Below are 23,727 nucleotides of genomic sequence, written 5' to 3'. Positions count from 1 at the left end.
CGTCGCACATAAGTCAAAGTGATCAAAACATTTCAACGTTAATTGAGCGTACGGCTGCGTATTTTTGATAAGGAACTCATAAGGAATTGGGATACGCAAAGGTGTGACAGGGGCTATAGATTTTGAGCACGGTTGTTGCTTCAAATGAACAAAATGCACAAATTACAAATGATGGACTGTACCGTTAAAGATAGCGTATATCATTTGTCATTGGTGCATTTTTTTTGTTAGAAGCAACACAAGTGCTTAAAATCTAAAGAAGGGTATTAAACTACTAACCTGATGCAGTTTTAGCTCAGAGAATGCTGTATATTCCGAGAAAACTATAATCCTGGATCTCGATTTCAGTTCAAGAGTTACGGGGTCATGTTTTGAATTGCGCCCGAAATCAGCGTCCAGTTCACACTCTCATACAACCTATTGCAGCTATGCGATGTCACGCACTGAATCGACGAATAATAGCAACTGCGCGCATGTGTGCGCGGGTGTCAATGCTTTCTCGCACTCATTCAAGGCTTTGCTGAATTAAAAATGAGCTACTAACGGAAATTTCCAAAAATGCGTCACCAGATGCATCTTTGGAAATGGCCTTCTTTTGTTGTTTTCTTTAAATGACAGCATGCCAGAAGAATGATTTCACAGGGAGTTTAGAGCCATTACTATCTTTATACCAAGTAAGCTTTCAACAATAATTTGGTCGGTTACTTTTTTGATATAGCTACGAATGATATACTCTACCATTAATTGCTTGCTATGCACCGTGTAAACATTTCTATCTCTCTCTGAATGAAGACTTGAGTGTTGTTCCGGATTGTGCTCATATTCCTTGTACATGATGGTTTTCCGATTTTCCGATTCAACAGACCAAGACAATCGGTGACTACAAGAAGTGCCAGCTGATTCTACCTCACAGAGAGGTACATGAGGCACCTCTTGCAGTATTCATACTGGCACTGCCTGGAGAGAAGCAAAGTACCGGTAAGTCTTCCCAACTGAAATTGTTTGTAAGGTCACACGTACAGGGGTTGAAACATGAAAAGGAACGCCATGATCATAGTTAGTTTTAATAAGGGAATAACAGTGTGAGGATCCGGTCTTCACTGCATGATAATGACCGGCTTTGGGGTGACCGCTGCTTTCGTCTCGGTCCATTAACAGCGGTCACCTCCAAACCCGGTCATTATCACGCAGTGAAGACCGGATCCTCACACTGTTATTCCCGTTAATAAATACCTTTTCAACGAAATAAACAGTTAAAATGCTCCAATTTTGTGACTTTTCTGTCGACAATATTTCTAGACTTTTTTTTGTTCATGTTCATGGGCCATATTTTAGCTTTTGGTGAAAAGCCCATACTGCTGTACGATGTTGTTTGAACGCTTTCTCACGCGCGCGCACCCATAGTAACTGTTTTGCAACGTGCGCGTAAGGCTTCACGCGATGGTTGTTGAGCACATGTGCAGTGTTGTATTGTTACAAGCTGCCGTAGGACTGTTGTAAATTTGGCCAATCATTGCCTTCCATGGGGCTGGATCAATGCTGGTTCAGGGGCCATTTATTGGCTCGTTCTTTGAAGCCGGTCTTTATATCACCGTTAATACACCCCACGTGATCGAGTCTCGACCAATCAGAAGCCATCAACTCTCCATGGTATTTATTAATAAAATGTTGCTACATTCTTTAGGGGAGTGTGTGGCCTAGTGGTTAGGGTTCGTGACTCATGATCAGAGGTCCGGGGTTTGAATCCAGCCGCTGGTCATATATTGTGTCCTTGGGCAAGGCACTTCACCCCCACCTGCCCCTCTCCACCCAGGAGTATAAATGGGTACTGGCATTAGCTGGGGAGTAACCTGCGATGGACTAGCATCCCATCCAGGGGGAGTAGAAATATTCTCAGTCGTTTCATGCTACTGAAACCGGAGATAAACGCCGGCCTGATGAGCCACATTGGCTCGGGACAGACTTTAGGGCCTGTGACCATTCAGCCCCGGTATGAAAAGGGCCCCCCGGTAAGCTCGCCCCCTCCCAAGAAGTCCTTTCGTACCGTCCCAGCTACCGGCCTAGGAGCTGGTCCAGTTGCTAATCAGGAACTCCTCCATCCTGGGGTCTATTGTTTGCAAGTATTGACACATGTAATATATCCCAGAAGAAACCTGCTTGTGGTTTTCATCTCTCAGTGCGAAACAATAGAACACTTTCGTCGGCACAGATCAAAACCCCTACCATGCGGCTTCGCGCACAATGGGACTGTAAATTACCAAGGCGTTATGGAAGGATTTTATCTTTAATCTGGTAAGTCTGCTATTGTTCTGCTCTGGACGTTCTCTGAAGGGCAATAAATTGATGCGCCTGACTGACTTCAAAACTTCTAGTCAGACAGGACAATGTACCGGACGAGACTGGGCTGAAGATCGGACTGGCTCTGGACCGGACGGGGTACCGGGGGGCCCTTTTCATACCAGGGCTGAATGGTCACGGTCCCTTACTTACTTACATTCTTTAGACCTGAGACAGGATGACTCTTGGTTGACTTGTGCTGACCTGTGAGCACTATATAACTGCAGTACCTGTTGCTATTACAGACTAATCTAGCTATGGGTATGATCGTGGTGCCACGCTCAAGCTCATGTCGCATGCATTCTTATTTTGAGGGGCAGGTTACCCCTTGAGAACAAGTTTGATGCCAACTAAGCAATGATTCTAGTTTTTGATACCAGGCTTCCATTGATAAGCTTAGTAGTCGAGTGCTAAATTGTCTGCTATAAAGTAAACAGAAGGTCATTTGTTCAAGTCCCACCAGAGTTTACGTGTGATATTTTATCACAAGCATTTAGATAGCACTTATTATATAACCGAGATACAGATCCTAGTCATTTGATTGGTGGAACTCACATCGCGTGACATTCGTTATTGCTCCCATTCACGCCACGGCTCAAAAAGTACTATCCGCCCATGGGGAATGGGAAATGCTATTGAACAATTAGGATCATTCTTGTTCTATGACGCAGTATTTGCGTGCAAATGCATGCTGGTGTGCGCGTTCAGCGTTGCGCATGACGCGTATTGTTCCAAAGGGCCAGCGCTACAGCGTTGGGTTCAAACATTTTCGTGAAGGGGTGGTTTGGAAGAGAGAAATACATTTTCCTCCGTTTTGTATTGAAATAAAAGTTCAAATATATCAAATGACAAGGATCTATATGTCAGTTATATAAAACAAATATTGAGTGGCTATAAATTGTGAAATGGGAGAAATATTATCGCTCGGTGAAATCTGGACTTTTCCAGTTCACTCGGCTTCGCCTCGTGAAATGGAACAGTCCAGATTTTACCTTGCGATAATATTCCTCCCATTCCACGCTGAGCTACTCAATATTTGTATAATATACTTTCCGTACATGATTTGTCATTGGAAATAGTAAAACCGTAGATTGAAAGTTTGCTGAATTCTATTTTCTAACCTTCAGATGTATCAGACGGCTTCCTATCCAATGAGCTGCAGCTGATCCTGCCACTCTGTCTGGACAACATCCACCTGCCTAACGGTGGCAGCCTGGCAGGCAAGCCATTCCTGATCATCAAGGAAGGACAGGGCAGACCTCCAGGTAATATGAACCTCCAAAAGCGGTGGTCATCTGTATCTGTATATTATAGTCGGTAAAGCATCCCAGGGGAAACATCACACAGAGAGAAGACAATGAAAAGAAATTACAGTTTTAGAGGTGGGTGGAAAAGCCCAGAACGTATTCTGGGGAAAACCTACAGAATCAGGTAGGGACTTTTATCATATTGTATTACACCAATTTTGTTGTATATTTTCAGATTCTAAGACTGACCTCTTGCTGTCCGTTGAGCAACGGGAGAGTTTTGATGGCTCAGTGTCTACGCTTACTCAAGGCAATGTCCCTCAAGAAGACTCCAATGTTGCTGTGCCCAACAGATCCATGGAATGGTAAGTCACAAACTAATGACGGCATTAACCCTAACCCACCTCACTCCTCCAAAATCCTCCTGGCGGTTTTGGAGGATTCTAGAGGATTGAGGATGAATGGTGATTGAATCAAATGAGGATTCTGGAGGATTGAGGATGAATGGTGATTGAAGCACATGAGGATTTTGGAGGATTGAGGATGAATGCATTTTGAGGCAGGACTGTCTGATGATTTTGAAGGATTTGGCGTTGGTTATCCTTCATTTAAACACGAGTGCACAGTTTTGGGATGAGGAGGATTTTGGAGGATTGAGGATGAATGCATTTTGAGGCAGGACTGTCTGACAATTTAGAAAAATTTAGGCGGAGTTGCAAAATTTTGGAAAATTTTGGAGGATTTTGGAGGATTGAGGATGGTTGTAAGCAACAAGGGCCTAGGGGGTTAGGGTTAATTCTAGTGTTTCATATACATGTACAAAAATGTTAGCATTTCCTCTAAATTGTATCACGTGCATTGTTTTTATTCCTTGAACAATCTATAAAAGCCTTACAGTGCTGGTGCGGTGGTTTGAAACACAAGATACAAATTCGTTCTGCAATAGCGATATTTGGTTTGTATTTAGAATGCAAAGTGTTCCTCGTGTCATTGCAGCGACAGTTGTCTGGAATTGAAACTTTTTTGCCGATAGAACTTATACTCAGCCAACTAACAATTGAGTACTTTGGTCATTAACCGTTTAGCCACTGTAGCCCCCAAAACTGCCCTGCCAATTACTCCCTGTATAGCGCCGAAACTGCTTGAGCACTCGATATTAATTAATACAATATAATACATTATTATTTATATCAGGCTTCCGGCGGTAAAAATAAATCAGCATATTGTATGCTTTCATAAAAAGTTGACTGCAATAACATTGTTATTGCAGTCAATCTGGGCATTTTCGCAGGTTCCCGCTTGATCAAGAGCATAGAGAGTCACAGTTGTCAACCACTCAACAGAGCGTAGCGCACGCGCGTACCGTCCAACACGGAACACGCCGCGCGCATGCAGCGCGCAGAAGGCCAGGTATAGGCGCACTGTTGTTAACAATTACAGTGGCAGCTTCAAAACGTTTGATGTAAACGAAAAAGATGTAATGAAGACAGTGTCTTGAATTGTGCTTCTTGCGGATAAGTCAGCCTGATATAAATAATAATAATAATATTGGATGGCTTGTTTTCGGTGGATACAAGAATATATTGCACTCGCTATGACATTATTGCACTCGTCTTCGACTCGTGCAATATTGTCATAGCTCGTGCAATATATTCTTGTATCCACCTCAAAGCCATCCAATATTATATAAATGTAGCACAGATGCTAATGGGTTAAACCTTTTATTTGAATAGAATTATCAAAGTCATATACGTACAATATTTGGCAGTAAACTTTGCACATGTATTTGAAAAGTACTACTACAACACTGACTAATAGAGAGCACATTTTCTTGAAAAATTCTCAGCCCAGCACAATGTTACATCTTAGAGCAGATTATTTGTATTACTAGTCTGACCTTTTCCCTGAGAGATTGTGTTAACTTTTTTCGCAATAGTGAGGAGACTTTCAACCGCACAGGGACAGAGGTGCAGACGAACACCCAACAAGACACCGGCATGGACAGTGAGCCCCAACACGCACAAAACCCATCAGATTCCGACAGCGTAAGCAATGCATGCATGGACATGAGCGCTAAGACCGGTCCCGCTGGTCCCCAGCATTCTATACAAAACCATAAGATTGGCCATAGCATGCCCGAGACCCCAGATAAGGGAACCAGGGAAAATTATTCGGCAGCCGCAGATGTTTCAAGCACCAATAAAACAAATCCAGTTGACCCAGAACAAATAGATAACACTGCTGGCAAACTTACCAGCTTGAACATTTTCGATTCTCAGCTTTCCATCGGCAGAAATCATGCAGGCAGTAGTGAGGCCCATGATGATTGTGGTAACTTAGAGGCCAAATCCCACCCGAGTGTTGAAAATACATTCCCGGACCCCCAGCCCCCAAAGATAACTGAAAATTCGCATCCCAATTCCGAAACCAAGTTACAGGCCAATGGTAGAAACGAGCACGTTGATTCAAAGAGAGAAACTAAAATCCCTGATGAAGCCGAACTTGATGATGAAACTGGAGCAGTGTTTGAAACAATGGTTGAAAATAGGGGATCAACACCTCCACCGAATGATGATCAGGCTACAGAAATTGCAGAAAACGTTTGCAATGATCAAGAATTCCACACAGCTGATGTTAATGTTCAGCCCCCTGAAACGGCCCCGTTAATTCAACCCAATAAAAGCGAAACTGATAGAGACAGTGGTGGAATGCATGCTAGTAGGGTAGCTGAAAGTGATCAGTCTGTGTTGCATGATGGTGTGTCATATTGTGATCACAGTGTATTACCAGTGCATGAGAACCCAGTAAAAAGCTCCAATGAAAAAACTGGAACTGAGAATTGCGATCGGGAAAAAGGTCTCGTGGTCCCTAGTCTGCCCCAGCGTACCGCAGAGCAGAGAGTAGCGGAATCAGAGCAAAGAGGCGAGGAACAAGACCACAATGGACACTGTGGTGATGACTGGCATGGTGGTGATGAGGCTATAGCTGTGCATGATGAAATAAACGCAGAAACTTTGCATGATGATTGTGGTGGCATTGGTAGCGGAGAACCAGTTAAACAGCAGGTATCTGCATTTGTAATCACTCCATGTAACAAGCTAATCTCACCTCGGGTTTGTTTGTTGTGCTTGACTCTTCTTGTAAATTAGTAGCTGTTCTAACTTCTAACCAAAATGTCCATTGTTCTCATCGCATCCATTTCTCTGTTTTCATTCACGCCCACTGATAGATTTCCGAGGTTGAAATTTTGTGTCATATTTTATTTTTATTTTTTTCATGAATTGATTGTGATACCAATTCCTTTTCTTTTTTTTTTACAATTCTCTTTCTAAATAATGAAAGGTTTGCGGAAACACCATGTGCGAATAATTTCTCAACTAAGAGAATGGTTCTGAAAAGAACCAGAGGTATACACTCGACGTTCCAGTCAGTATGCTCTGACCGTCTTCAGGAGAGTTTATACTGTCGAGTTTATACCTCTGGTTCTTTTCAGAACCATTCTCTTAGTTGAGAAATTATTCGCACATGGTGTTTCCGCAAACCTTTCATTATTTAGTATCTCCACCATGCAAAGCCTCAAATCTTACTTAATTCTCTTTCTGTTTTTTCCCCCTTTGAGGCAAGAAATGTACATTAAGTGGAAAAAATGTTGCAACCTGACGCCACTTTTTTTCTTCATATACATGTATCATCTCAATAAAGGTCAGTCATTGCAATGATGATAAGACACAAATCTGGGACTGAGAAACACTTTTAATTTGTTAGGAAATACTTGGAAAATGTTCTTGACTCTCCATAGACTTTGTGCACGACCGCTGAAATGGCGTCAGGTTGCAACATTTGTTCCCATTTAGTGATTTTGCAGAGTTGCTTGTCTGCACCTCTTGCTGGCACAAACTGTATTTTTATTTTTGTAAGTCGTGCACTTGCATTTTTTTTCAGCAATTTCACAAGTTGTTAAATTGTTTATCCCAAAAGTACATGTATACTTGTCACATCTCAGTGTGAGCATATGCAGTTTGATTACCGTACCTACTGCAGTGTGAATACTTGGCTTGAAATCAGAAAGAAGCTTTTGTTTTGACCCTTTATACAATATACAAATGTAGACCCATCAAGCAATCGCCATAAGGCATGTAAGGCCAAGTTCGGGCAAGGACCATTAGTCGACTAGTGGTTGATTTGTGACGTACATGTACCTTACGCCTGTGCACTGATAGCAATATGCAAACGTCTTTAGTCAAACGCTGGTCAAAATGTCATCGCAAAACTTCTGGATCCTGGCTCTCTGCTAGCGTTATGAATGCGCGCGGCTATTGGTTACCAGCGAAGCAACCAACCCCAGTAGGCTGGTTCCAAATAGTCGACTAGCGTAGTCAACCACCGTTGACTAGACAGAGTTCGGGCAAACGTTAGTTAACCATTGGTCAACTATAGTCCTTGGGCGAACTTGGCCTAAGGTGACACCTTACTCATGGGCATGTCGCGCTTGTTCTTAATGTGAGGCATGCATGTACTTTCAAACCTAGTGGTCGAAGAATCTGTGTGTGCACATGACACCTGCCCACGATCCTTGCGCCACATGTTTTTTTTGGTGTCATTTATATTGTCTGGTAAGGTTATATACTCCTTGCACTAATAATTATTTAATATACTTATTATTAATTTTTCAATTTAGCATGAGACAGTCTCCCTACCAAAACCCATTGTGAGTGTCCGCAGCCAGCCCACCACTGCAGAGCTAAACATCCGCTGGCAGATTGCATCTTGTGAACACACCCCCTATGGTCTGCATCACTACAATGTGTGCATAGTGGGGAGGAAATTTGAAAGCAGCATCACCAGCCATGCCAGGTAAAGTCCGCTGGCTTCCAGATTGACCACAGAAGCAAGACTTTGATCAAGAGTAAAAGATTCAAGTACATGTTATCTACTGCCCATATCAGATTCGAAGCTGCGAGCTAATAATCCCAGTCCCCTGTTTTCTCATAGTGTGGTCATTGCTGAAAGGCTGTCTCGGCATACTTATGATTCTTTGTTTCTCATAATCCCTTAAAAGTTGCTTGTTATGGGCTACTGCTGTTGTAAGAGTGTTGCCTTTTTTAAAGGTATAGTCCATCATTTGTAATCTGTGCATTTTGTTCGTTTGAAGCAACAAAAGGGTGTTGAACAACTAACCTGATGAAGTTTCAGCTCAGCTTCAGCTGTATATTTCGAGAAAACCCAACATTCTAGGATCTCAATTTCAAATCAAATTGGGCCTGAATTCAGCGTCCGAGACACGTTCTTACTGAACCGATTGCAGCTACGCGATGTCGCGCACTGATCCGACAAATTATAGCAACCACGCGCACGTGTGCGTATTGCCAATGGTTGCGCGCGCTTCGCCGAATAAAAAAATGAACTACTAACGGAAATTTCCAACGGTGCTTCTTAAGACGCACCGTTGGAAAGGCCTTCTTTTGTTGATTTCTTCATAATGACAGCTTGCCAGAAAGAATAATTTCACAGCGAGTTCAGTCCCCTTACTATCTTTTAACCAAGTATGTTTTTCAACAATAATTACGCCAATTACTTTTGGATAGCTGCAAATGATGGACTCTGGCTTTAACTGATGTTTTCTATTATTAAAATATGTCGGCGCAGGGTTAAACCACGGATCCTTTACACAAGGATAGCCGACTCATCTGTTTGTGTACAGAATGTACAGAACGGTTTGTCTACATGCGTGGTATGCCGCGTCCACGCATAAAACAATACATAGAAGGCATCTAACCAGACATTTGGGGAAGTCGTGTATCCTTGTGTAGAGGTTCCGTGGTTAAACTGAATATTAACAGTGCCTTTTTGAGTTCCACGTTCAGATTTACATCGAGATTGTAAAGCCCGCTTCATACTTCATGTGAAAACGAATGCGAAGCAAATTTGACTTCATGAAACATTCACTGCGAAATTCGCCCTAGTTGAAATGTGTTCAATTTTTACGAATTCGCATCGTGAATACTCTCCATGACGTCACAAATTTGCGTTCGCTTTCGCTTTTGCACCGAGTATGAACCAGGCTTTAGGCTTTGTGCACATTCATTTGGAAAAAAAATAGCATATATGCTCTAGCTCCTGCTGTTGACACAGATGATTTACACGAAACTTACGCCAAAGGGGGACAGGATAGACAGTTTAATGGAGATACATATAGAGTGAAGATACATACTGAAGCGATCACTAAACCCAGGGCTCGAAATATCCACTGGACCGTGGACCATGTCTAGTGATTTCAGCGTCGGTCTAGTGCAGTGTATGACTGCACTAGTCCGGCTGTCTAGTGTTCTTTCCTCATGTTGTCTAGTGTTTTTTTTTTTTTCAGTTGAGGTCTGATTAATAGCGTGCTTTGAGTTCATTACTTGATTGATTAAAATTACCGAAAAAAGTCCCTGTGCCGTGCCCAAAGGCAAGAAGCTGCCTGGCCAACGCGCCAATCATGCCATGCCAGTTGCAGACAAACGTACGTACATCCCATACAGTACATGTTCCTTGATGCTCCGTTGGTACGATGTCGCACGCGATGTCGCGCCACCACAACTTAGATTGGTAGCAGTACGCTGTATTTATATTACTGCTGTATTTCCCTATTAAACGTCCAGGTTCACTGGAGCCTCGATCTCGCAACTTTACACAATAAATATAGCCGGTTCAGTGATTCCCGTGTCGGGGTTCAGTGATTCTCTTGTATACACGGGAATCACAGAACTGGCTATTTGTATTGTGTAAAGTTGCCAGATCGAGGCTCTGCATGCTTATGGCGGAGCGTGCAAAGAGGGAATTCACGATAATAAGAATTGCGCAGGACAAGAGGGATGATACCGAAACGATCACAAAACACGAGATCGCTTCGGCACCAGTAAATCTGGTCCCAGCTGGACAATACTTTCATTGTCTCCCCAGACTACAGTCACTTGATTGCATGCTGTGTTTTTTTCCTTCTTTCTCACAAGAAGACCACCTAGTGGCATCTACTGGTCCTGCACATAAGTCCAAAAATTACAGGTTGCATTTCTCTACACATGGTTATCAAATGGATGGTTGTACCATAGAGCAAGGACCCAAGGAGTTCGTACTCCAAGACTTCAAAAGTAAAATGATGGTCGCCGCGCTCGAAAGCTACAATAGAAAGCACCTGGCGCCAGCTTGCTCAGTTGCTCACTACGCTAATCTCGACACAATAGAGATCCGCGCTCACTAATGCCAAAAAAAGGAGTTTGCATGGCTTCGTAGACAGTACCATGAAAAAATACACATGCGCAGTTGTCATACATCGCTAAAAATGAATGATTTTGAAGTGTTTGTTCGGAGTTGGCTAATACTGGCTAACAATGTGGTCAACATCACTGAAACAATCATTATCTGAAAGAAATCCAATTTATCTCCAAATTACAGGGACAGATAACGCTTTTAAGCACCAACAACTGCACATTGCTAACTTGAGTTCATAACTCACATCTAACAACTGCGCAGTTGTAAAAACCTATCTTGTCGTAAAATATATTTTTCAAAAAAGAGCAGCGACGTGACATGACTTATTATGCAGCATATAGGGAGGTTGTTGGTTACCAACTAAAAAGGCGGCGACGATCATCGTGTTCAAAGGCCGCTGGCATCGGCTTTGAATGGTCGAGGCTTGCGGTCACAGTGCTGTAGCTATAGACATTCCCGAGGGATTGGTATGTTAATGGTCAAAATGTAAATCGCCCAAGAGTTCTGACTCCTTGGGTCCTTGCTCTATGTTTGTCCTATGAAACTGATTCTCGCGTTATTGTATTCTAACATGAGTTCTGATTGCTGATGCTGAGTTTCCATTCTGACTTTGTCATTGTGCAGGCAAGAAGTGTCGACAGACTCTGGAGAGACTGAGATACAGCACAGTTGGAATGCAGGCAGGGGACAAGTCTTTGTACCCACAGGACTCTCAGAAAACACAGCTTACAGGTAAGAGGCCAACTTATCCAATGTGTTATAAGATGGAATTTTATAGTTTATGCGGTACCCGCTGCTATGTACATCAGATTCGAACCAGCCAACTGATCCCGTTAGCTCGGTGGTCGAGTGGTAAGACGTCTGCACCAGAAAGCAGGAGGTCGTGGGTTCGAGTCCCACCCGAGTGATATTTTACCATCTTTCGCTCGGGAGGTAACACACTGAGTATACAGTGTTTAAACGTCGGTGAAGGGCAAAACCTCATTTGATTTATCCAATGTGATCGAAGGGAAGCTCCCCTATCCTCAAAATCACTTTGTTACATTTCAAAGTAATAATGTCATCAAACCTGGAAATACATGTACTTAACGGGAACTTTAAGATGTTGTTAATGGATACAGTTTGCAATTAGGAATTATGACATCCCATTTACATGTGAATAAACAAATACGAATTAAATTGTAATGCTTATATCGCGTTTTCCATCCTATCAACAATCTCAAAGCGCTTTTCAATTATTCCCCCGTTCAGGCCACGAGACCACGGCAGCTGATAGCAGTGCACATTTGGTCCTCTACCCTTACGTACCCATTCATACGATACTCCGATGTGAGGAGAGGCAATTGTAGTCAAGTGTCTTGCCAAGGGCCTGGCAGGGTTGAACCCACGCACCAGCATACATGAGTCAAAGACCGTAACCACTGGACCATGGCATTTCTGACTTTCTTCTTCCATTTTTGTTTTGCTATTTAAAGCCTGAGATTGAGGAATTGTTTCTGTTCGATACAATAATTTTGCTTAGAATAATATCTTAATCCAGTGTAATAAAAAAAAAAATAAAATCCATAAATAAAGAAAAGCTAAAAAAAACGAACAAACCAAAACACCCCCCCGCAAAAAAAAATATAAATGCAAAAGAAATTCACAATTTTTGTTGATACAGTTAGAAGCTCAAAATCATGACCTTTTCAGATTGAATTTTCATTCTTTTTTAATTCATCAAGGGTATCAGTAAATGCCACTTACCACCACAAAACTACCTCCCACCGCGGCCACGTCAAGCGAGTCTCCCACCCCGTGCTCTGCACCACGGGCGGCACACCCCAGCCCCCGTGCCTCGTGGCCCGCGCCGTGGGGTTACAGGAGGTCACGCTGGGCTGGGAGCCTGGCCGCTGCCATGAGGACATCGACGTCATGGGGTACCAGCTGACGCGGAACGGCAAACCGATGTCAGAGATAATACCTTATGGCAAGATGGAGAAGACCATCAAGAACTTACAGCCGGGTGAGATTTTGTCATTGTTTTGTTTTTCTTTGTTTTGGTTTTGTTTTGTATCTTTATATTTTGTTTGTTTTGTTTTGTTTCTATTCCCAGAACAGCTTTGCTTCTTTTTTGTTTATGGTGTATTGATAAAAGCAAAATGATTGCAGAATTATTGAGATAATGAATTGATATAATAATACTAATACTAATAATAATAATTTGGGAGGCTAATCATCCTTACTCATCGAAGGATGCGGCTATTTGTGGTCGGGCCGCTGGCACGTAAAGGCGCCTATGGCTGCCGGCTACATCGACCCATATATGACCACGGAGCACAGCCTGAGATCGAAAGTGTTTGATTTTTATGGAGGGAGAAAAACCAGAGGGCTCGGAGAAAAACCCTCGTGGCACAGGAGAAAACCAACGCACAACTCTACTCACATGTGATCCGCGGCCAGTCTTCGAACCGTGGTCGCCTTGGTGAGAGGCGAGCGTTTTACGCACAAGCCACCCATGCCACCCGAAATATACGTTATGGATGGGTACACATGGACTCACCTGACTCGACTCGAAGTGCCATGCTGATGTCCTCTGCTTGACTGAGTCACTAAATGACTAACTGTATCACTGAGGATAAATAATGTACTAAAAATGAAACCTTTGAATTCTAGCTCAACAAGGGTGGCCTAGTCTTTTATTTTATTTCATTTTTTATTCTTCCCTCCTCTAAAAATAAACTTGTATTCCTACTGAGACAGATGCGCTAAGATTGCTTGAAAATGTTTTGACATAATGTTACTTTGCAAAAACCGAAGGAAATAAACATGTAGAATGCCGTGGTCCAGTGGTAACGGTGTTTGACTCATGTACGATGGTGCGGGGGTTCGAACCTGATGTATGTGCTCTTTGGCAAGACACTCATCTACAATTGCCTGTCTCCACCCAGGAGTATAAATGGGTACCTGTGAGGGTAGAGGGCCAAATGTGGGCTAACATCGGCTGTCGCGTGGTCTCTTGGCCTGATGAACGGGGGAGTAATTGTAAAGCGCTTTGAGATTGTTGATTCGACGGAAAGTGCTATAAAAGCATTACAATTTGTTTATTAAAAAAAAAAATAATAATAGATAAATAAATAAATAAATAAATAAATAAATAGAAATGAAACGACTATTATGAGTTTGGGAACACTACAAGAGGATTATGTTAAGGAGAATACACGAGGAAGTGTGGATTCGTAATTGAAGAATTCACGAGGCGTGAAGCGCCGAGTGAATTCTTAAATTAAGAATCCACACTTGCGAGTGTATTCTTCGACTTAAACCATTGCGTCAACAGAAGTGTTGGAAAGAATGTTGCAACTTGACGCCACTTTTTTCTACATATATCATCTCAATGAAGGTCATTTGTTGCAAAAATGATGATAGGACATGAATCTGGGACTGAGAAATGTTTCCAATTTTGTTAGGAAATACTTGAAATGACTCTCCATAGACTTTGTACACAAGCACGGAAGTGGCGTCAGGTTGCATCATTTTTTCCTAGCGTGTTTAGCATGTGTATAACACACCCGTACAACCAAGCCATTTTGTGTGTATCGGCTTCTTACATCAAGATGAATAGTTCAGATGACGATTTCTTTCTGACTAAAAGTAGATTTTGCAGTGACGGCGGAGAATCTGACAGTGAAGATGCATTGGTAATTTTCGGAAAGCAAATTTTCACGCAGACGGTCCTATTCATGCTCATTATGGAGAACAATTGTTCGACGTGTTAAAAGTGTGGATTCGTAATTCCGAATCCACACTTTACTAAAGATTCGTCGTTCCGAGTGTAAGAGATTCATAGATCTGAATCCACACTTTTAACAATAGTGTGATGTCATAGCAATGGTTTAAGTATATTGAATGATTTTCGCAGGTGCCAAGCACTATTTCACCCTATCGATGGTGACCACCAATGCTGGCCAGACCAAAGCCTCCAACCTCATCACCGTCACCTGTCCAGAAGTCCCTGACCCCCCAGCCATCCGGCAAGAGCCCTCAACAGATGACCGGTCTGCTGTCATCGTGTGGCATCGACAGAAGAACAAACAGCTCACCCATTACCAGTGAGTTCACACAATAGAAAGAGATTGCGCATATAACAGGATACACAAATGAAATAACAGTTATTGGCATTACATTGTTTTTCATCGTGAACACTTGTGCGTATGCTTAAAGGTATAGTCCATTATTTGTAATTTGTGCATTTTGTTAGTTTGAAGCAACAAACGTGCTAAAAATCTACAGAAGGGTGATGAGCGACTAACCTGATGAAGTTTCAGCTCAGCTCTAGCTGTATATTTTAAGAAAAACAGCATTCTAGCATCTCGATTTCAAATCAAAAGTTGCCGAATCGTGTTTTGAATTGGGCCTGAATTCAGCATCCAAGACACGTTCTTACTGAGCCGAATGCAGCTACGCGATGTCGCGCACTGATCAGACGAATTATAGATGGCGCACATGCGTGTGCGTCGTGTCAACGCTTGTGCGCGCTTGGCTGAATAAAAAACGAACTACTAACGGAAATTTCCAACGGTGCGTCTTAAGACGCACCGTTGGAAAGGCCTTCTTTCGTTGCTGTCTTCAAAATAACAGCATGCCAGAAAGAATAATTTCACAGGGAGATTAGTCCTCTTACTATCTTTCAACCAAATGTGTTTTTCAACAATAATTACGTCAGTCGCTTTTCGGATGGCTGCAAATGATGGACTATAGCTTTAACCACCAGGAAACCATTAGTATGTTACATGTACAAGTGTATTACCTAATATCAGGCTTTCAAGTATTCCTTCTTTTCCTTATTTTTTTTTTACCTTGCTCCTACTTTTTCTTTTTCTTCTCATGAAATTCCTACTTTTTCCCTACTTTTTTGCCCCACAACTTCAAAAAATGAAATCGTGTTAAATATTTTTCATAACCGTGTTACGCACTGTCATATGTAAATCACACAATGAAGGGCTTGGGCGCAGGAGTACCGGAACAGCAGCTGTACTTCCAAGAGCTTAGTTAAGGAGCTTAGTTGAGGATGGAGCACAAGTGTTGTGAGTACAGAACATGCCAAATGAGGCTTATGGTGCTGTGGACATGCATATATATATCAACGAAAACTACTCCTGAAAGCCTGCAAAAGTCCTACTTTTATCGTGACTTTGTCTTCCAAAGTCCTTGTTTTTGTCCTACTCTTCTCCTTCTTTTTCACCTGCATCTTCTTGAAAGCCTGCAATATATTTCAGCATACGTAGGGCCTTGAAAATAATAATAATAACTTGTGTTTAACACTGTCCTTTCTTCACACAGGGTGTACATTGATAGCAAGCTGCATGGGGAGGTGAAACCTAAGACATCCAAGAAGCATGCATACCAGAAGTACACGCTGCGAAACCTGAAAGCAGACGGCCATCAATACAAAGTGACAGTCAAGGTAAATATTAGAATGTCAGATTACACCAGATAACCACATATTCACAAGCTTCCACGGTGAGTAGTAGGAATGCCAGTTTAGGCACATGGATTTATGGGTTAACCAACCTCTGTCTGATATGACTACTTAATAACTTTTTACCCATTTGAAACATGTACCAGGCCCATGCAGGCTGGACCTCCATGAAGCAGGACCAACCCACTGAAGTAACCTGTGGTGTCCTGAGCACAGAGTCCAACCAGCTCACCGTGGCCTGCTCCACAATGCTACCTGTGTCTCTGGACCTGAGACTAGAGTGCATTCACTCCGATGGCGTTGACATAGCGTGGGTGGTACCAGACCAGGACAAGGCCTCGGAAGTGCAGGTGAGATTGAGCATCACTTAGATCAACCTTGAGATTCAGGTTGGCGTGGCGGTACTTTCCGCGCCTTCCACCGCATGTGACCCGGGTTCGAATCCGCCTGGGCCAATATGTGGATTGGGTTTTCAGTCCCTACCTGATTCCGTGGGTTTTCCCCAGAATATGCTTCTGATCTTTTCCTCCCACCTCTAAAACTGTAATTTTTTCTCATTGTCTTCTCTCCACGGGTTTCTTCAGGCTTGCGAGCTACAGTGCCTAGAGCGCTTTTGAGGAATCCTTGGTTTCATTACCAGAAGTGATTAATAATAATAATAATAATAATTACTCTTTTCGCCCCAATAGGGTGACTTTCCCATAGACTTATGCACAAACCTAAACTGTCACCTAACCCAAGTTTACCTTATGTTTTTTCCACGCAATTTAGTATTTATACTAATTGGACCATGAGGAATCGATCTATATGGTTAGCGACAGCAAAATTCCTTGTCCTAAGGGTCGTTTTCATAAAAGGGCGACAGTTATTTTGTCGCCTCAGTAAGGTGTATCGCCCTATTGTGGACGGAGTTTGCAAAACCTGTCGCCCTATTACAGTAATAGTAGTAATAATTGAATGTTCGGAATATGTTTTGGAAAAGTTTATCCGAAATTTGCCCAATGCGTTTGGAATAAGTTTCAGGATTCTGAAAACTTCTCCAGAATCTTCCTGCAATGAAGTTATCAGTATTGTTTACAAGCTAATAAATTAAATGAGGGAAGATTCCGGAGAAGTTGTTCAACATTTCTGCATGAAATACTTTGCTTTCTTTGGTCTGCAGGGATTTGTCATTCTCAAGGATGACCATCCGCACAGCGGCAGTGTCCTACCTCCCAGCATCACTCGCGCTACGCTGTCTAACCTGAAGCCTGGGAGCACTCCCACGGTCCAGGTTCTAGCCGTCACTAAGCTTCTATCAAGCGATGACGGAGACGAGCCAACTACATCTGGTATGTCTGTGAGGTTTTATTTCCCTTCTGTCAACGGAAGTTCTGGCTCTGGGTCTTCAATAATCCCAAAAGGGGGGGGGCGGGGGGATCCCGGCCCAAATTTTTGACGTGGCAAGCGGTGTTGTAGTCTGATGTCTAGATGTTGTAGCAAGTGATCTAGTCTCATATCGAGTCACAAGACATCAAATCAAGTGGAGTGTCATGGCCTAGCGGTTAAGAGCACCGGACTCATGTTCTGGTGTTTTAGAGGCAACAGTGACGTGGGTTCGAGCCCGCCGGGTGGACACTTGTGCCCTTAAGCAAGGCACTTAACCATTATTGCTTCCTCCTTCGGATGGGCATGATGGGACGTTAAGCCGGAGGTCCCGTGTGTTGTATAAGGCCTAACGCACGTAAAAGAACCCAGTAACACTTATCGCTAAGAGAAGGGGGTTGCCCCGGTGTTTCTGGCCTCCTAGTTATGCTCCCTTTTGGAAGTCCTTAGGAGAAGAACCAACCAAGTACCAAGTACCAAGTCCAACAAAGACATTCCTTTGTTTACGTTCATACTCTTGTATACTTGAGACTGAATTTGTGAGTGGACTTGTGTTTTGCTTGTGATCGAACTTATGATGGACCTGTGATGGAATCCACTTGAGCACAAATGGAAATTGTTCATTCTGGAAATTTGCACAGGTTGAACACGTTTCAAATCCGACAAAGTTTGTTGTGCATGTTCAGTATATTGAATTTTGGGTCGCATTCACACTGGCATTGGTATTCTTTTATGAACTGACCATACTACATGTACTTCAGCAATACTGCTTAAAACCGACTTATAATTGTCTGCACTTGTCTACTTTATTGATGCGAAACAGTGGCCTTTGTACCAACAGTCCTTCTGATTTGAAAATCACAGGCGTGTGGAAAAAGGCACACCTGGATTTTTCTAGGCGTGTGGTTTTTCTAGGTGTGTTATTTTCTAGCAGTGTGATTCTGTGGTTCAGGGAAATTCAGGCGTGCAATTATTCACACTTCTCGGGAAGCTTTTAGGCGTGCGATGGCGAGCGCAAATTTGTATCCTTGTGGAGACATTTCCACAATGGGGAACAAAAGATTGTATAGGTCTCCACAGGGCAATTTCTATAGATGAATAGGTCTCCACAAGGTTTTCACGAAATAGATATATGGAGTCTACTCAAAAACTAGGAATTTCCAAGGTGGGTTGATCGGTCGCAAATGGAAGAGTTTTAGAAAAGGGATACTAAGTCCGAATTTCAGCCAAGGAAATTAATTCTGGTTAAAATTAGAGCATTTTGAAACTTCACTTTCAAACTCGAAAACTTTACTACACGAGAACAAAGAAATGTCTCCACAAGGATACAAATTTGAGAATGTGCGTGGGGGTGTGATTGCACGCCTCAAATCAGAAGGACTAAAACAACCCTATAATTTTGAAACTGTATATCCGATATCTTCCACTGTACCTTACCGTTTTAAATTACGGACAAGGTTTTCACGAAATAGATATATGGATTTTACTCAAACACTAGGAATTTCCAAGGTGGGTTGATCCGTCGCAAATGGAAGAGTTTTAGAAAAGGGATATTAAGTCTGAATTTCAGCCAAGGAAATTAATTCTGGTTAAAATTAGAGCATTTTGAAACTTCACTTTCAAACTCGAAAACTTTCCTACACGAGAACAAAGAAATGTCCGACTCAGGATACAAATTTGAGAATGTGCGTGGGGGTGTGATTGCACGCCTCAAATCAGAAGGACTATTAAAAACAACCCTATAATTTTGAAACTGTATATCCGATATCTTCCATTGTACCTTACTGTTTTAAATTATGGACATATTAACCTGATTTGTCTGTACTTGCAGATGAAATAGAAGAAGCACTTAAGAAACACCCGCCGAGCTTGATCCTACAGAGTCATGTAATGCGAGTGAATTATGATCGTCTGGTGCAAGCTCCATCTAGGATCTGGTGTGAGCTGGTCACCGGCCACTCATTCTTGGTGGTCTGGGATAAAGGTTGGTAGATATTCTTGTCTGATGTATTCTGCCAAGCATTTCACAAAAGTAGGTGCGACAATGCCACTGGAACACAGAATTATCATCCAGAAAAAAATTGGTAAGCTTGCTTGAGTGAGACCCAAACCTATGACCTATTGTTTACCACTCGATCACCGATGTTGCTCTTTGGTATTGTAATTTTAGTATTTTTATATAACCGACATACAGATCGTTGTCATTTGATTGGTGGAACTCACATCACATGACATTCGTTATTGCTCCCATTCACGCCGCGGCTCAAAAAGTACTATCCGCCCATGGGGAATGGGAAATACTATTCAACAGTTAAGATCATGACACGGTATTTGTGTGCAAAAATATGCTGGTGTGCATATTCAGCATTGCGCATAGCGCGTATTGTTCCAAAGAGCCAGCGCTACAGCGTTGGGTTCAAACATTTTCGTGAAGGGGTGGTTTGGAAGAGAGAAATACATTTTCCTCCAGTTTTGTATTGAAATAAAAGTTCAAATACATCAAATGACAAGGATCTAAATTGAGTGGCTTTAAATTGTGAAATGGGAGGAATATTATCGCTCGGTAAAATCTGGACTTTCCAAATTCACTCGGCTTCGCCTCGTGAAATGGAACAGTCCAGATTTTACCTTGCGATAATATTCCACCCATTCCACGCTGAGCCACTCAATATTTGTATATTAGAAGACCTGTGTATTGAAATGCATTTTAAGGTTAGCTTGATATTGGAATCATGCATTGTGTTTACACTCCACTTTCAGGAAAAAAGCAACGCAAGCATTTTGCACCTGCTGAACGATACACCATCACATGGTGGGAGCTGTCAAAGAAGTCAGGGGAACCACCTCAGAGCAAAGTAACGGCTGGTAAGCACATTGCTATCTGCAGTATGACCCCCCCAAAAAGTGGCCGTCTAAATATTTTTGAAATAACAACAAAGCCACGAAGTAAATTGTGAAAATGTATAATTGTGCAGATACTCCTAATCCTTGGGCTCAGCCCATATGAGTGTTACGTAATTTCCCTCAGCCTCACTGCCCAATGGTCAATTGATCACAACAACATTTTTGGACGCTGTGACCAAGTTCCTTGCTTTAAAGGTAAGATACAACATTTGCAAACATCAAAAAACAAAATGATCAAATATCACAAAATATTTTACTGGATTGTTCGGGAATGACAGTCCAAAATGACAGTGTAAAATTGTGCCTCCTGGTGTGCTGACATTTTCAAGAAAACTTGTATTTTTCCAACGCTGGTCGGCCGACCAGCGTTGGAGAAAACTGCTTCTAATTTTTCATATTTAGTTATTCCGCATTTTCTTTGCAATTGATTATACACCCGTGAAGGGGTACAAGCCTGCTAGACTGATTCTCTGACCTTACAATTCCCCAAAGTCTATAAATTGTTTGGTTTCATCTTAAATGGGGTCAGGGAACCAGACTATAAGAACATGGTTGGTTTTCTTGGATTTTCCAGCATCTCCGAACCCAAAAACGTGAAGCAAGTCAGTTAAAAACTATATGCTTTAACATACTAATCCTTCAAATCCATTCATTTCTGAAAATTGCAGCAAAAGCAAATATTGTACGTTCCCTTTAATCAATTTCAGTGATTTATTATGTAAGCTGTGTAAAATCCTTCGTGTTGTGAAAAAAAGGCCTGCAGTTGGGAACTGGAATCATTTGCCCTTGAGCATTAAACTGAGGTCTTGCCATGATGACTGATAGCCTGGCAGATGATTCCAATCCCCAACCACAGCCATTTTTTCACAACATGAAGGATTTTTTAAGTATCCACACAATTAAAACAAAACTTTGTGGTTTTGTTGTTATTTCAAAAATATTCAGACGGATATACGATAATTCAAAGACTTACTCAATTTTCTCATTCATAGTCAGAAAAACAGCCAGTGTGTTGTCCCTACGACCTTGGTCAAACTTCATTTAAAGATATAGTCCATCATTTGTAATTTGTGCATTTTGTTCGTTTGAAGCAACAAAAGTGTTAAAAATCTAAAGAAGAGTGCTGAACAACTAACCTGATGAAGTTTCAGCTCAGCTTCAGCTGTATATTTTGAGATAAACAGCATTCTAGGATCTCGATTGCAAATCAAAAGTTGCTGAATCATGTTTTGAATTGGGCCTGAATTAGCGTCCGAGACACGTTCTCACTGAGCCGATTGTAGCTACGCGATGTCGAGCACCGATCCGACGAATTATAGCAGGGGCGCGCGCGTGTGCGTCGTGCCAACGCTTGCGCGTGCTTCGCCGAATAAAAAAACGAACTACTAACGGAAATTTCCAATGGTCATGGTGCGTCTCCCTTCTTTCGTTGATTTCTTCAAAATGACAGCTTGCCAGAAAGAATAATTTTACAGGGAATATAGTCCCCTTACTATCTTTCAACCAAGTATGTTTGTCAACAATAATTACATCAGTTACTTTTTGGATAGTTGCAAATGATGGACTTTAGCTTTCATAACTGGCACACATAAGCATCGTGTACGTGTACTTGAGAAATAGGCCAATTAGACAACTTGAAAGGTTGAATCGTCGAGGGCATAAGAAACAAATGCCATTCCAATAGCTTTTGGGACGTTGCCTCTTATCAAAAACTTGCTATGCACATCGATGAGTTCAAATCTCCAGTCTGGTTACATGTACATTAAAGGGAATGTACAACATTTGCTTTTGCTGCAATTTTCAGAAATAAATGGATTTGGAGGATTAATATGTTATAGCAAATATTGTTACACTGACTTGTTTCAAGTTTTGGGTTCGTAGATGCTGGAAAAACCAGGAAAACCAATCATATTCTTGTAGTCTGGTTCCCTGACCCCACTTAAGATGAAATGGAGCAATTTATAGACTTTGGGGATTGTAAGATCAGAGAATCAGTCTAGCAGGCGTGTAGTCTCCACGGGTGTGTAATCAATTCCAAAGAAAATGCAGACAAACTAAATATGAAAAATTAGGAGCACTTTTTGAAAAAAAAGCCAGTTTTCTCCAACGCTGGTCGGCCGACCAGCGTTGGAAAAATACAGTTTTTCTTGAAAATGTCAGCACACCAGAGCCACAACTTTACAGGATGCTTTAGACTGTCATTCCCTAACAAACCAGTAAGATGTTTTTTTTATAATTTGATCATTTCGTTTTTTGATGTTTGCAAAATTGTTGTATCTTCCCTTTAAAACTCTTGTCCTCATAATACTCACAAATCATTATGCAGTTGTTTAACCATACAGTGAGACTACAATGAATATTAGCCCCCATTTCATTTCCTCATATACAGATGACCACTTGCTAATCGATGGGCTAGACCTCGGCACCAAGTATTGTGTAACTGTTCAGGCCCAGGGAAGGCACACCCAGTCACACAGGCATAGTGAGTATAAACCTTCAAGGGTCTATCTACTAGTAATTGCATTGTGTTAGCAAGTTGAGTGTTTCAGACACATTGGTTTTGATTTACTCGTTGAACAAGATTTGTTTTTTTGTATATCTAATATTGAGATTTGAAGGTTTGCATGGTGGAAAGATACTAAGACAAGATAAGTTTGCGGTAGCACCACTATGTGAATAAATCTCTTTTGTGAGTATGTGTGGTTTAGAAAAGAACCGGAGGGACTCAACGTTTCGAACAGTATGCTCTGCTCAAGTCCAAGTCTGATGGGTCTCCTATACCCTAGGACAAGTTAGGTTGAGTTCTCGCCTATTGTTCACCTATACCCTGAGCTCCTTCCCGTTTGCCCCCTCACTTCGTACTGACACGCTCCAGTGATCATCCAGCATCCCTCAGTCAACTTGCATCCTTCTCAGCTTCACCGGTTTCAAGCTTCACCAGTTTGCATCCTTCTCACGCCTCACCGCACCCATCCTTATAACATCGCATCATCGTTGGAATCCCTCATTATCCTGACGACGGGCAGAGCATACTGTTGGAAACGTTGAGTCCCTCCGGTTCTTTTCAGAACCACACAAACTCACAAAAGAGATTTATTCACATGGTGCTACCGCAAACTTATCTTGTCTTAATATCTGATATTCATAATATTTGATATTGCA

The 23,727-nt window shown here is 42.0% G+C and overlaps 1 protein-coding gene and 1 non-coding gene across 2 annotated transcripts in view; both read left to right on the top strand.

The window, feature by feature from the left end:
• LOC119737185 overlaps positions 1 to 23,727 on the top strand; it is a 118,763-nt gene that overhangs the window by 55,410 nt on the left and 39,626 nt on the right. Inside the window, 14 exon segments of the mRNA XM_038211362.1 lie at positions 864 to 978; positions 3,465 to 3,602; positions 3,820 to 3,949; positions 5,521 to 6,649; positions 8,263 to 8,438; positions 11,460 to 11,567; positions 12,560 to 12,840; positions 14,737 to 14,926; positions 16,158 to 16,281; positions 16,443 to 16,646; positions 17,459 to 17,627; positions 19,493 to 19,645; positions 20,422 to 20,526; positions 22,955 to 23,047. Coding sequence (XP_038067290.1) covers positions 864 to 978; positions 3,465 to 3,602; positions 3,820 to 3,949; positions 5,521 to 6,649; positions 8,263 to 8,438; positions 11,460 to 11,567; positions 12,560 to 12,840; positions 14,737 to 14,926; positions 16,158 to 16,281; positions 16,443 to 16,646; positions 17,459 to 17,627; positions 19,493 to 19,645; positions 20,422 to 20,526; positions 22,955 to 23,047 — 3,115 coding nt within the window.
• On the top strand, positions 11,671 to 11,743 carry Trnal-cag. The gene has a single exon. It is a non-coding gene; the product is annotated as a tRNA-Leu (tRNA).

Source organism: Patiria miniata, unplaced genomic scaffold (assembly GCF_015706575.1).
Source record: "Patiria miniata isolate m_02_andy unplaced genomic scaffold, ASM1570657v1 HiC_scaffold_3, whole genome shotgun sequence".
Classification (NCBI taxonomy): Eukaryota; Metazoa; Echinodermata; class Asteroidea; order Valvatida; family Asterinidae; genus Patiria; species Patiria miniata.
This window is presented reverse-complemented; position numbering and strand designations above follow the sequence as displayed.